The sequence below is a fragment of the Chelonoidis abingdonii genome, chromosome 3 (genome assembly GCF_003597395.2).
Source record: "Chelonoidis abingdonii isolate Lonesome George chromosome 3, CheloAbing_2.0, whole genome shotgun sequence".
Lineage (NCBI taxonomy): Eukaryota > Metazoa > Chordata > Testudines > Testudinidae > Chelonoidis > Chelonoidis abingdonii.
Window position 1 is genome coordinate 132613314 of NC_133771.1, and position 13397 is coordinate 132626710.

General features: G+C 45.7%; 1 protein-coding gene across 1 annotated transcript in view; it reads right to left on the bottom strand.

Annotated features, from left to right (window-relative positions):
- Positions 1-13397, bottom strand: part of FRMD1 (FERM domain containing 1) — a 50058-nt gene that overhangs the window by 31566 nt on the left and 5095 nt on the right. Inside the window, exon 2 of the mRNA XM_032781047.2 lies at positions 9742-9832. Coding sequence (XP_032636938.1) covers positions 9742-9832 — 91 coding nt within the window. The remainder of the gene's footprint in view (positions 1-9741; positions 9833-13397) is intronic.

Genomic DNA, 13397 nt, shown 5'->3' on the forward strand with positions numbered 1-13397 from the left:
CTGTCTCTATTTTAATTTTACTTTTATTACTACCATCTCCTCACAGAGCAGCACGGTAACACAGTGGTCAGTGTTCATATTTTGCTATCTCCATAGGGACAATTCTTACTGATGCCACTGAAGAATTCCACATGTCAGGAGAGCAAAATACCAGAGTGGTTCTAAAAGTGAGAACTTTGATCGAACTGGCAACCATAAATGGCTCATTAATTAATTTGGTTGCATTAAGTGTATTTTAATATTATTAGGATGATACACAGACATTCCAGAGATTAAGATAGAGATAAATGTGAATTGATGGGAGCACAAAGTTCCATGCACAGCAAGCAATTCAAGCCGGCCATAGTCCTTTCCCACATCACTTTTTAGCTACTGTACTCCCAGTCTTGCTAGCCAGATCATCAGATGGAGTAAAACCTCTCATTAGATGTACTCTTTTGGAGTCGCTGGGAACACAGACCAAAACATGGAAAAAGAAATCAGAGACAAGCTGGAACTGCGGGTTATTAAGCAGTCAGATGGTCCATGGACCTCGCCCATGGTGCTGGTACCCAAGGAGAACAGGTGGTTCAGCTTCTGTGTGGATTACAGAAAGCTGAATGATGCTCCATGCTTAGGCTGATAAGATTCTAGACAAGTTGGGGGTGGGGGGGGGGGGGGGGGGCACATATTACCTTTACCACAATGGGCCTCAGTTACTGACAAGTGTCTTTGAACTAGGATTAAGGCTAAAATTCAATCTGCTTTCACCACCTGAACAGGGCTTGGTTTTACCTTTGGGCCTAAAGGGTGGTTTTACCTTTGGGCCTAAAGGGTGCCCAGCCACCTTTCAGCATCTGGCAGGTCAGCCAAGGAGGGGAATGGCAGGATTTGCCCTGGTATACATTGATGACATTTGTTCTTTTTAAAAGTAAGATCTGGCAGAACAGATACTCCAAGTCAGGACAATGCTCAACTGCATTCAATAGGTGGGACTGCCTGTAAAAGGTGGAGAAGCATAAAGTAGGGGTGGTTGAGATGGTTTATCTAGGACCCAAGATGGGTTGCGGTCACACAAAGCCAGAATCTGCAAAGGTAGTGGCTCTTAAGGACTGGAGCACTCGTTCATAGGGATGGTGGGTATTACAGGAGATTTGTACCTCACTTTTAGCTCCCTAGTGGCTCTTATTCCTACACTGTATAAGGGCAGCAAACCAGACAGAATCATCTGGACTGAACAGCATTTTAAAAAGGCTTTCTGTGCACTGGAGGCCCTGAACCCAGTTTTAACAAATCCTTCACAGATTCCTCAGACACAGGACGGGGCTCTGTGTTGGTGCAGACCAATGCTAAGGGAGACACACACTCAACTGTATATCTGAGCAAAAAACTGCTTCCCAGGAAAAGAGCTATGTGACTATTGAAAAGGAGCATCTTGCAAATGTGTGGGTGTTCAGGAAGTTGCAACCATCTCTGTGGGAAGCACTTCACTGCATAAACTGACACCTCATCCAGCTACATCCAAGTGAAAGGGTTCCTAAAACAAAGTCTAGCCCTCCAAGATGATGGTATGGAAATAATTCATGCAAATATAATAGCAGATGTATTGTCCTGTGAAGGAACTTATCCGAATCATCAGCTGAGTGACTCCTTTTCAAAGGAGGGTGATGGAGAGCTTGGAGGATTTCTGCAGCATTTCTGTTAATACTCTTTGTGACACAGTTTACCTACCTACTTCGTACCATGGGCTACATGAACTCAAATGCTTAATTCTTACCCAAAGCTCTCCACCAGCAGACCAGGAAGTGAGATAATGATGTGAATTGACTCAATTGCCCAATACTTCACCAATCATACAGGTGAAAAGTATTATCTCATAGGCATACACCCTCCTCCAATCCCCAATAGGGACAGGAGAGCGGGGATTCTTGAGGGAAGAAAACTGAAACAAAGAGGATTTGATTCAGTTAAAAAAGGAGCCCTGACAAACTGAAGAAAGGACTCTGAGAGGCACTGGCGGAGAGAGAGGCCAGGTCTACACTGCGACTTTAAATCGGTTTAATGGCCGATATACCGATTTAACGCTGTATCCGTTCATACGACGTCGTCATTAATATCGAGTTAAACGGCTCCTTAAATCGATTTCGGAACTCCTCCCAAACGAGATAGTAGAGCTGCTAAACGATAGTGATAACTCGGATTAGGGTTCATGTGGACGGAAATCGACGTTATTGGCCTCCGGGCGGCATCCCAGAGTGCAGCACTGACGCCTCTGGACAGCAATCTGAACTCGGATGCAGCGGGCAGGTAAACAGGAAAAGCCCCGGAACTTTTGAATTACTTTCCTGCTTGCCCGCGTGGAGCTCTGATCAGCACGGCTGGCGATGCAGTTTGAAATCGAAAAAGAGCTCCAGCATAGACGTACGGAGATACTAGGTCTGATTGCTGTATGGGGAGACAAATCTGTTGTATCCAGCTCCGTACAGAACACGAAATGCCAAAGCATATTGAATAAAAACTCCAGGATACACAGCGCTGTGTGACAAGCGTAACGGGAAGCCAGAGACTCAAATGGACGCTCATGAAGGGGGAGGGTACTGAGGACTCCAGCTATCCACAGTCCACAGCAGTCTCTGAAATTATTTGCATTCTTGCTGAGCTCCATGTCTGTAGGTTCAACACAGTGTCTGGCGTGGTTCGGGAACAGCTCCTCAGTTTATTTCCCCCCACCACCACGTGAAAAAAAAAAAGGAAAGATTGCTGTGCTGATGGCGTTTGCTCAATGCACTCCGCGAAAAAGCGCGCAAAGGGTTGTCTGCTGCCTTCACAAAGGGAGGGGTGAGGCTGTACCCAGCACCACCCAGGCAGTGTTTTCTGCCCCTCAGGCACTGTGCTCTCAACACGGAAGTGGGAACTATGGGATAGCTGAGGAACAGCTACCCACAGGCACCGCTCCTGAAACGATGTAGCTTTGGACCATGGACGCAAACAATGATTTCGGATCCCACTGTGGACGCGCTAAACCGATTTTATTAGATCTGTTTGTAATATCGCGTTTAAGCTATTCGAAATAATCGTGCAGTGTAGACGTACCCAGAGAGAGAAAAAGTAGGAGCTACAGGCTCTCTCTGCCAAGCTGAAGGCAGCCTGGGATAGGAGGGACTGCTTAACGAAGCAAGGTGAAGCTAAAAGGATAGGTAAAATTCATGCGTATAGTCCTCTGTTATTTGAGCCCATATCTGAGTTTGTGTTCCCATGACAGTTATACTACTTAGTTTTTAAAAGATTGCACGGGTTTCTGGTTACAATGCTTGTAAGGGGAGAAGAATCCTGCAAGGTGCCAACCAAACTGGCTCTGCTGAAGGAGTTTCAGCATGACACAGGGTGCCGAAGTCTAGGAACCCATCTGAGAGCATCAGTCACAGAACTGAGCCAGGAGTGAAGTGAGGCTCAGGCCTGTCACTTAAGGATGTACTCAAGAGACTGAAGAGGGAATAAGGCCAGCACACTGTATGATCCGTGGCAGAAGAGCCATGTGTCCTGTTTGGCTGCACCGTCGTTGTGCTTTGTTTCCGGGGGGGGGGGGGGGGGGCAGAAAGAGATTAGTCCAACTGGTGCAAAGTTCATTTCTTCAAAGTTGATTGAGTCACTTTCTAGTTTAAGAGGAAGACAACCTAATAAATATAGACCACACAAAACCAAAAGTGGTGAAAACTCCTATCCTCATCAGGAAAATCTTCCAAAAGCCTGAACTCAGGATGAAGAGTGGAGGACAGCAGTAAGGCTGAAAGTGGTGCAAGGAGCTGCATCCTTACAGTCCATTAGATAGTGAGACAGTTAAATCCAGAAAAAGAAACCCCCAATCCAGAACTCAGAAGCTGAAAACCATAAATGATGTTTAACAAACTTTTGTTATTTTAAACTCCCCACACACTGGGATATGAAGCTTCTGTTTTTAAACTGAAACATTTTCAAAAACATTTCAGAACTCCTTATGGAGCTGCTGACTGATATCTCCCCTTTACTATAAGAACTAATGTGTGTTCATATATCCACACAACACACATAAATCAAGGAGATTTGTAATCCAAGTAATCTGTGCAATGTCCATTTTTCATGCTTCTACAGAAGTCCCTTGGTTTCCTTCTCCTGTCTTTTTGATGTGCCCAAGAAGAAAAGCGCCTAAATGTAGCTAGATAACATCTTTTAATAGAGTCCTTTCTACTATGAGAAAGGATGTCTCACACGGACATGGAACATGACCATTCTAAGAATGATGCCCACCCAAATGCCGAGCCCTGAGGTGGAGTGGATGTGGATCGAGGTGCTTGATTATACCATTCCACTGGGTCAGGAGCTTGGGAAACCTTGGGAGGATGATTGGTAATTGGGAGGACAGGCATAGGAGACTGGGAAACCAAAGCTGCCTGGGCCAAAAGGGGGTGAACAGGCTGACCCATGGTCTGTCCTGACATATTTTGTGCAGAACTCGTGACAAGAGAGGTAGTGGAGAGGAGACATAGTTGAACTGGTTCAACCAAGGAAAAAAACAAACAAAACAGAACAGAAATGTTGCCCTGGGAGTAATGACCTTGGGCTCCTCTGGAGCAGTGGGTCGTGCACTTCTTGTTTGCTTGAGAGGCAAACAGATCCTTGGTTGGGATTCTGTATAGAGCTAAAATAAAATATTGCACAATACCAAGTCGTGGCGCTCCCACTCCATGAATGTCTGCAAGCACATTTGGTGTTTTTGGATTCCGATAGGGTGACTTGACTGCTGATGTGCCAGTTTCACAAGCTGACCCCTTCTGCACACAGGGAAACAGATCTCACTCCTCCCTACTGGTTGATATAGGAGATAGTTGTAATGTTGTCTGATATCATAAGGACATGGAGAGCATGCATGAACAGAAGAAAAGCCTTAGAAGCAGCTCACAACTCCAGCATAAGGATGTGCATCCTGGACTCTCGAGATGTTCAGGCACCTCATGCTGTATGGCTATTCATGTGGCTCTCCAACCCAATAGGGATGCAACAGTAATAACGGTCTTGTCCGGGATCTGTCCACTACAGCAGGGAAAACAGTACCTTGGCCAGAACTGTTACCATAAGGTTCATGGATTGGCAGTTTGGAGGGTATCCCATTTGAAGGCAATGAAAGTGGAGTCTTGCAAATGGGATGACTTAGGTCATCTGGCCTCATGCACCTAAGAGACAGACATGTCTTGACTGGTATTTGAGGACTGTTTGTGATCATGGTTTGCAACAACAGAATTGAAGGTGGCCCCGATGAAATCCGCAGATTGCGTTGAGGTTAGAACAGATATTTTTCAGTGTTTACACTGACCCTTAGTGCAGCATCATAGAAGTTGATGCATAGCTACCTGGCAGGACCCAGCATTAAGGAGCCATTCACAGAGGTGGGGAAGACAATGAAACATCTGACATGAGCTGCTACTACCAAGAATATCTTGGTAAAGACTCTGTGGGTGGTCGCTATTTGAGAGGGAGCACTATGTTGAGAAAATAGTCAGAGCCCATCATGAATCTGAAGAAGTGTCTGAGAGCAGGATTAATCTTTCATGTCTAGAGCTGTACACCACATGTCCTTTTCTAAAGACGAGATTATAGATGCCAACATAACCATGCAAAATCTGAGTTTGTGAATGAAACAGTTGAGATAGCAGAGGTTGAGGACTGGTCCCAACACCTCTTCTTTTTGAGTACCAAGAAGTAAAATCTGTTTCCTCAATACCAAGGAGGGACATATTCTATCACTCCTTGCTGCAATAGGGCGCACACTGATAGGTTTGAGGCTATTCTCCTGAGAGCAGTCCCTGAAGCGGAGGGAAGACACAGGGATGCAAACTATCTTATAGTCAGAATAGAGGACGTTCAGCACCCGCTTGTCCATTATTACTGCACTCCCAGTGTTGGTGGTGGGAGGGAGAGTGCTAAACCACCCACATATGGTGGGTGGGAGTTGGGAAGTGTTGGGCGTAGTATTTCGCAACTCTTGAGCTCCCATCAAAAATAATGTTGAGACAGGGGCTGAGATTGAGATGCAGAGCCTGTTGCAGAGGGTGTGGGGAAGCGGTTTTTTTGAACACTGTCTCTTGCGTGGTGGTTCATAGGGTCTCTGATGGAAAAACTGCTGAGCCATATGCCTAGGTCTGAATGATGGGCAGTGAAACTTCCTCTTGGGGCAGACGTGTTTGTATATATCCCCAGTGAGTTGAGGGTAGCCTTAGAGTTCTTTAGGGCATGGAGAAATTGGTCTGTCCTCTGGCTGAAGAGCTGCAGTTCATCCAAGGGGAGGTCCTGGATGGTATTCTGGACCTTCACAGAGAACTGGCACATGGAGCCATGACTCCCTGCACAGAATGATGGTGGTAGCCATAGCTCTAGAGGAGGTATCCGTGGCATAGACAGTGGATCGGAAAGTGGTCTTAGCTATCACTTTGCCTTCATCTGGCTCTGTCCTGCTGCGAAAGGCTGTCAGTCAACTCTGCAAACATGGAGTCATTCAGAAAATCATATTTAGCCATTAGTGCCTGGTAATTGGCTATCCTGAACTAGAGGCTAGATGACAAGATCTTTCTCCCCAACAGATACAGGCATTTGACCTCTTTATCGGTAAGCACAGACCTGGGATGTTGCTGTTTAGCCCTTTCAGAAACAGCCTCGACCATCGGTGAGTTGGGAGCAGGGTGAGAAAACAAAAATTCTGCTCTTTTGACCAGTACATAAGAGAGCTTCTCTGCTCTTTTAGGGGTGGGAGTGCAGGTGGCTGGGGTGTGCCATACCATCCTAGCTGACTCCAGTATGCCTTCATTAATGGGGAGAGCGATTCTGCTTGATCTGGATGAGTGGAGGGTGTCTAAGAATTTGCATGGGAGTCCTGGACCTCTTGAAGAGAAGTCTGATGTTCTTTCAGAACTGTCTGAAATCATTGTGGGAAGGAGGAGGAGATGTAGGAATCACCCGCTTTCTTCAGAGATTAAGACAATAGTCTTACTGGTTCTAGCAGACCCACTGGATCCAGTGTGTAATGATCCTCCATCACCATAGGATCTGGGGACAGATCTGAGCATCCCCTTAGAGAGGAGGCAAAGGGTGACTCCCTTAGCTGATCAGATCAATTCTGCAGGGGGGTACTGGTCCCAAGGACCCTAGTAGGAGGGGTCAACAGATGGTCACAGGGACCCCATGGCATGGGGTACCAACAGCTCCATATTGGATGAGGTGGAGGTTGGTCCCAAAATAGTGAAGGTCTTTTGTGTGGTGGTGGATATATAGAATAGGTGAAAAAGGGTTAATTCTGATTGCAATGATGGTACTGTCTATGCTTTCACAGGGGAGCTGTATTCTGCATACGAGATAGGAAACAAACTCCCTTTCAGTGGTCAACTCCTTTGGTGCTGGTGGTGTTATCTCTCTGGAGATGGAGGAGGGGATTCTGGATGCAGATGACTGAAAGTATTCTATGGAGCAGCAAGGGATTCAGATTTCTCAGTGTGAGAGGAGTTCTACTTGTCTGAACCACTGGAGCCTTTGAGGAAGACCATGCCTGAAACTGACAAGGATTGGACTTCATCAGTGCCAATGAATCATAGGGTTTGGGAAGTGCCAAGGATGACAATAGCAATGGATCATGGCCCAGTACCAATACAGCTCAATGCTTATGTGCTTTCTTGTTGTGCCTCTGGGACTTAATATGTCCTGACGCCTCATGGGCCGAGCTAATGGGTGTTAAGATGAGTTCCTGTCTGCATCCTGTAGAACTTGCCCATACCGGTATTGCCCTGGCCTCTTCTTTTGTCATTCAGTGTTGAACGCATTCTAAAACAATATGCATCACCTCACCTTTTGGGGGTGAAGCCAGACTTTTAGGCACCTGCTCCCCTACTTGGTGTAAACTTTGCTTGTGCCAATCAGAAACGAACACACACAGGTTTTGGGCTCCGTCCCCTATGACACTTCTGTGATGTCATAGTAGGTACTTTAGGCCGCCCTGCCATGTGCAGGCAGGGAGAGGAGAAAGAAAAACGAATCCTGTGTATCCTGTGTACACCCGTAACTGAGCCTGATCACCTCGAAGCCTCTCTCTCAGCTCACGTGTTTCAAACAGAGTTTCTACATTTGCCGGTCGTTATGCGTTGGTTTGTATTTGTAAGTATCAGTTATTACTAAATGCTGCATCTTTGTTTATATATATTGTTAGTAGATATTTTAGTCATTGTGTGTTTTAAGTTTTATTAACCCTATTAGCTAATCATACGCTGCTCCCTTACCCCTTGTAACTATCCCCAATAAAACTTTAAATTGATTAATTTTAGTTGTGTGTGTCTGCAGTTTGCATCGTGACCCATACTCTCCTTGCATCCCTTACCTATATAGTCTATTGCCACGTGCAGCCTGGTAAATAACAGGCCTGCATTTCCTTTTGCCCCTGCTAATACGTGGCAATATACAATGGGCTTGCTTAGAGCTAAATCCGGCTTCCCTGAAGTGAATTTAGAGGAAGACTTAAGTCTCATGCTTACGAGAGTGCTTCCTAGATTCCCAACAAAATTCTGACGGAGGGCTGGGGAGGGAGTTTCCTGCACTAGAGTTGGATTTCGCTGCAGGAGGCATGTTCCATGCTGAATCAGGCCAAAGTACAGGGCGGGGTTCCCCGGCCTGTGTTCACTGGGGGCCTCCTGGCGTTCTCCGTGTAGTATTTGCAGAAATGAAGTTCTTGCCCTTGCCAGATACAGCTGAGGAGCAATCAGCAGATACCACATCTCGCCATGATGTAGTCTTCCCCAAGGCAGCGCCGGTGGCCATTGCAGACTGAGAAGGATCGCAGACAGAAAGTGAGGGTATTCTCCCAAGAGACTAAACCTGTAAGACACTATACTGAAACTATTTAAAAAACAAAAACAAACAAAAAAAAAACCTTGTTAAAACTATTTACAAAACTACATCCTACAAAATAAGAATTGGATTAAGCTGAAGTTACAGACACTGGAGGTTCTGGTCCAGACCATCCAGCTGTGAGAAGGAACCGTAGAGGGGGTTGGTCCGCTCCACCTTTTATGACCTTGGATGGAGTCATGAGGTGAGCCAACAGAGCTACTTCCAAATTCTCTGGCTCCAGGCACATTCCTAACCCATCCACTGTGGAACACAATTGGGACCATCCCTCAAATCAAAACTAAGTGTTTGTGTGAACAACCCGAGTTGAGAGAACTGAGCACCTGGCAGATTCAGGTCTGCAAAAAAACAGCCACTAAGTCAAAAGGTCTCTGCAGATAAATCACTTCACCCAAGTGCAACTAGTGCTCACAAAACTCATTTCTCTCCCCCCTCCAAATCACTGAGTTTAATGAGAACCACATTCTTTAAAATTTATTACTTAGGAAGGTATGTAATACTTCTAGCCCCAAAGTCATTTAAAGTTTCATCTTCTGTGCAACAACTGACATCTTAAATTCAATCAGCAGCAAAAATGTCAGCAAACAACATAGCTATAGAAAAAAAAACAGAAGAACAAGGTTAAATATACCTGCTCCACCCCCCTCAAATATGTCTGCTCAGGGATTAAAGATCAAAGGACTCTGACAAGGATTTGGATAATTTACATAGTTTCTGATCTTATTACAATGAAGTTCCCACTCAAGCATGGCCAGTGTGTGTATATGCACTCACACTGTAGATACACAAATAGTCTGTGGACATTTGCCAAGTCATTTGTCTCCATGCACGGAGCTCGCTTACTTTTAACAACACTGAGGCCAAAGAAGTGAGGGTCTTTAATCTTCACTAAGTCACAAACTTGCTGGAAGAGCTCCTGTCCAGTGGCTTTTACCTGAAAAACAAACAAACAAACCAGCATTACAGGGAGTCCACACATACTAGCACTGTACAATTCTTCATAGTCATAGGTGATCAACAGGCACAAGCGCAGCCAGATCAGAATCACAGCACATAATTCAGTTCTTGGCCCAGGGTTTTGGGTTTTTGGTTGCTGTAAGGCATTGTTGTAGTGTATTCTTGTCCTCCTTCTGCCCCTGGCCCTCTTTGTATATGCTCTTATCCCAGTACAATGGAACTTAGGTGCCAGTCTATTTCTATCCTTTTTAATGAGACTGGAACGCTGTCATCTAGACTATTCATGCTGTTCAAATGCGACCATGTACTGAAACTCTTGTGGTATTATACTTTTTGCCAGCAAAACAAAGACATTGTTTAGAAGGAGAAAAAATAATTTAAACTTTCACCTAGGAAGGAAAAAAAACAAAAAACACACTCCTCCCCCCTGCCACACTGCACACTTTGAGGGGTGGAGAAGATGGTTTTGACCACAAAGACTGAACACTTCATTTTCAAGGTGCTCTCATATGGACTGACCCAGCCCACTCCATGCCAGGCCGTTAAGCTACTTCGCTAGTTCCCTTTACCATATCTTACTTCTGACTAACAGCAGAGTTCATGTCCCTTCCCCACCACACACAATGCCACCTCCAGAAACGTTACTCTGTAGATAAGCTACCAGGGATCTGATTTTTTTTTTTTTTAAAAGAGCTTCAAACTTTACCAGACACCTACTAGCCACAGGTTGATATGAAAGGGAGATGGAGGATCGTGGTCAATTAGTGTGAAGGGGAGGGTAATATCCCACATCACGCATGAGGGCTCCCAGCTGCTATTCCCACACTCTTACCACTCCTGCAGCTTTTCTTGGGGTACTCTTCCTCAAATAGTTCCAGCACCCATCTGCATGTGCTGTTGGTCAGAAATTTCCCAATCAGCAACCGCATGACAGGAAACTGACAAGAATCACATTTTAATCACCCACAGAGATCTGAACAGCAACAGTAAAGTTATCGAGAACCTTTTTAATTCACTGTGCAGTGGCTGGGCAAACCTACGAGCAGCAGTACAGACACTGGAGCTTCCTGCCCGCAAATAGTACTGAATTAGTTCACATGTGGAAGGTTATCTTCACAACCATAAAGGTGAGAAACTTAAAATTTGGCAGAAGTTGATTGCTAAGGCCAGCCATCTAATTAGCACTGCAAGTAGATTTTTTTCTCCAAAACATCTTATTGCAAATGTATTTATCACTGTTCCCCAGAGACCAGATGCAGCCCTCTAGGACAGTGATAGTCAATAGGCAGAGTGCAGGCCAAATCCAGACTGCTAGATGCTTCTGAAAGGAACATAAATGGGCTGAAACAGAGACAGGACTGCATGTGTGGAGCTGTGCCCGCTCCCAGCACAGGGCCGAGCTGCAGGGTGCAGTGTCTCTCCGGGCGGCTGCTTGTGCAGCTGCAGCCCCACCGGCTCTGTCCTCCACCAGCTGGCAGCAGTGCAGGGTGAATGAGCAGAAGCTCCCATCTGGGGCAGCGGGAGTTTCTCTGGGTGGAGCAGGCAGGAGATCAGGGAGTTATATGCCTAGATGATTCAATCCTGCAATGGGGAATGTCTGAAGTTCACTAAGACTCTGAGGAACGAGCAGCTGCTTTTCTCGGTCATTTCAGTCACTCTCTGATCACTGACCTATTCCTCACCCCATTTCTGAGATCACTGTCCCCCACTCTGTTCCGTTCTTGTGGGGACAGAGTGAGAGTTTCAGTGTCTTGTCATTTTCAGGGAGTTTCTTTCAGTATCAGAGTCACACTGTGTCTGTTTTTACCACCCCAGCCCTATGAGAGAGAAGAACTGAAGCTCCAATCCATTGCCTTTCCCAGATGAGATAGAAGTCAGAGGCTCAACAGTTAAAACTGAAAGCTATTCAATTACTGGGTAGCACAGAAATCTGCCCTCACTGAGAGCTTCATCTTTCACAGTGAAGTCCATGACAGAGTTTTTCCATTGACTTTAAAGAGAGAAAGATCAGATTAGGAGGCTGTAGGGAGCTGTGAAACATTTTGTTTTGACAGGAGTGTGACCACATCTGAATAAACTGTGGCATATCAGATTTGATGCAGTTAACTCAGATTATTTGGCTCTTGAACCTGCAGGTGGGATCAGCATGGGATTTAATAGATGCATAGCAGATAAATACAACAGGGAACAATAAAGGAAAAAATAAAGAAAAAATATTTGAACTAAAAATATAAGCAATATCCCCTGGGTATACTATACAGCATTGCATGTTTGTTGAATAGGGGCACTCCCAGTATGAAAAATGTTTCTCTGGAGTCTGAACCTTGACCAAGAAATTTGGAAATTGACCACTTCTGCTCTCAGATACATTAAGTGTCTTCCAGCCTGGCAGCAGGAGGGCAGGGGTCATTCCAGAAGCCAGTTCTACCTATAGAACACTGACACTGTACCACTAGCCAGTCAGTCATTATCACATTATCAGGAGGCAGAGGTGAAAGCAAGCCAGTACACCCCGGTATGGCATACCAGAAAGAACCGGTGTGCTGTACTGGGGTGGCCTGGCTTTCTGGCTTCCCCAAGGGGCAATTTAAAGGGCCTGGGGATCCCAACAGCCAGAGCCCCACTGCTGGAACTTTGGGAGTAGTGGCAGTGGGGCTCTGAGGCTTATTTAAAAGGCTGGGGCTCCTGCTGCCCCTACTGCCCTAAGCCCTTTAAATAGCCGCCAGAGCCCCACCGCCGCTTCCCAGGGCTCCGGGGGCTATTTAAAGGGCCCGGGGCTCCCGCTGCCTCTATGGCCCTGGGCCCTTTAAATAGCTGCCAGAGCCTGCTGGAGTGGCAGCAGGGCTCTGGCGGCCATTTAAAGGACCCCGGGGTGGTAGAGGCAGGGGAGCCCCAGCCCTGTAAATAGCCCCATGAGCCCTGTCATAAACAGATAGCTGAGGGTTAATGCCTCTTTCACTGGTAAAGGGTTAACAATCAACACCTGACCAGAGGACCTATCAGGAAACAAGATATTTTCAAATCTCAAGGGAGGGAAGTTTTGGGTGTGGGTCCTTTGTTCTGTGTGTGTGTACTCTCTAGGCTCTGAGGGTGATCACACTATCTTCTGTTTCCAAGTTGTAAGTACAGATAGAAAAACAATATAGGTTTTTACATTGTTTTCTGTATTTGCAAGTGTGTAGTTTGCTGGAAAATGTTTAAATTGTATCTTTCTGAATAAGGCTGTTTATTCATTTTTTTATAAATTAACAGACCCTGTAATATTTTCATCTTGATTACAGAAACGATTTTTATGTCTTTTCTTTCTTTTTATTAAAAGCTTTCTTTTTAAGACCTGTTTGATTTTCTTTTCTAGTTGAGACTCAAGGGGATAGGAATCTCTGTGCCAGGATTACTGTCTCTCTCAGGGAAAGACTGGGAGGGGGAAAAAGAAGGAGGGGGGAAGGTGAATTGTCCTCTCTGTTTTGTAATTCAAGGAGTTTAAGTACAGTAATCTTCCAGGGTAACCCAGGGAGGGGAAGCCTGGGAGGAGGTAAAGAGGG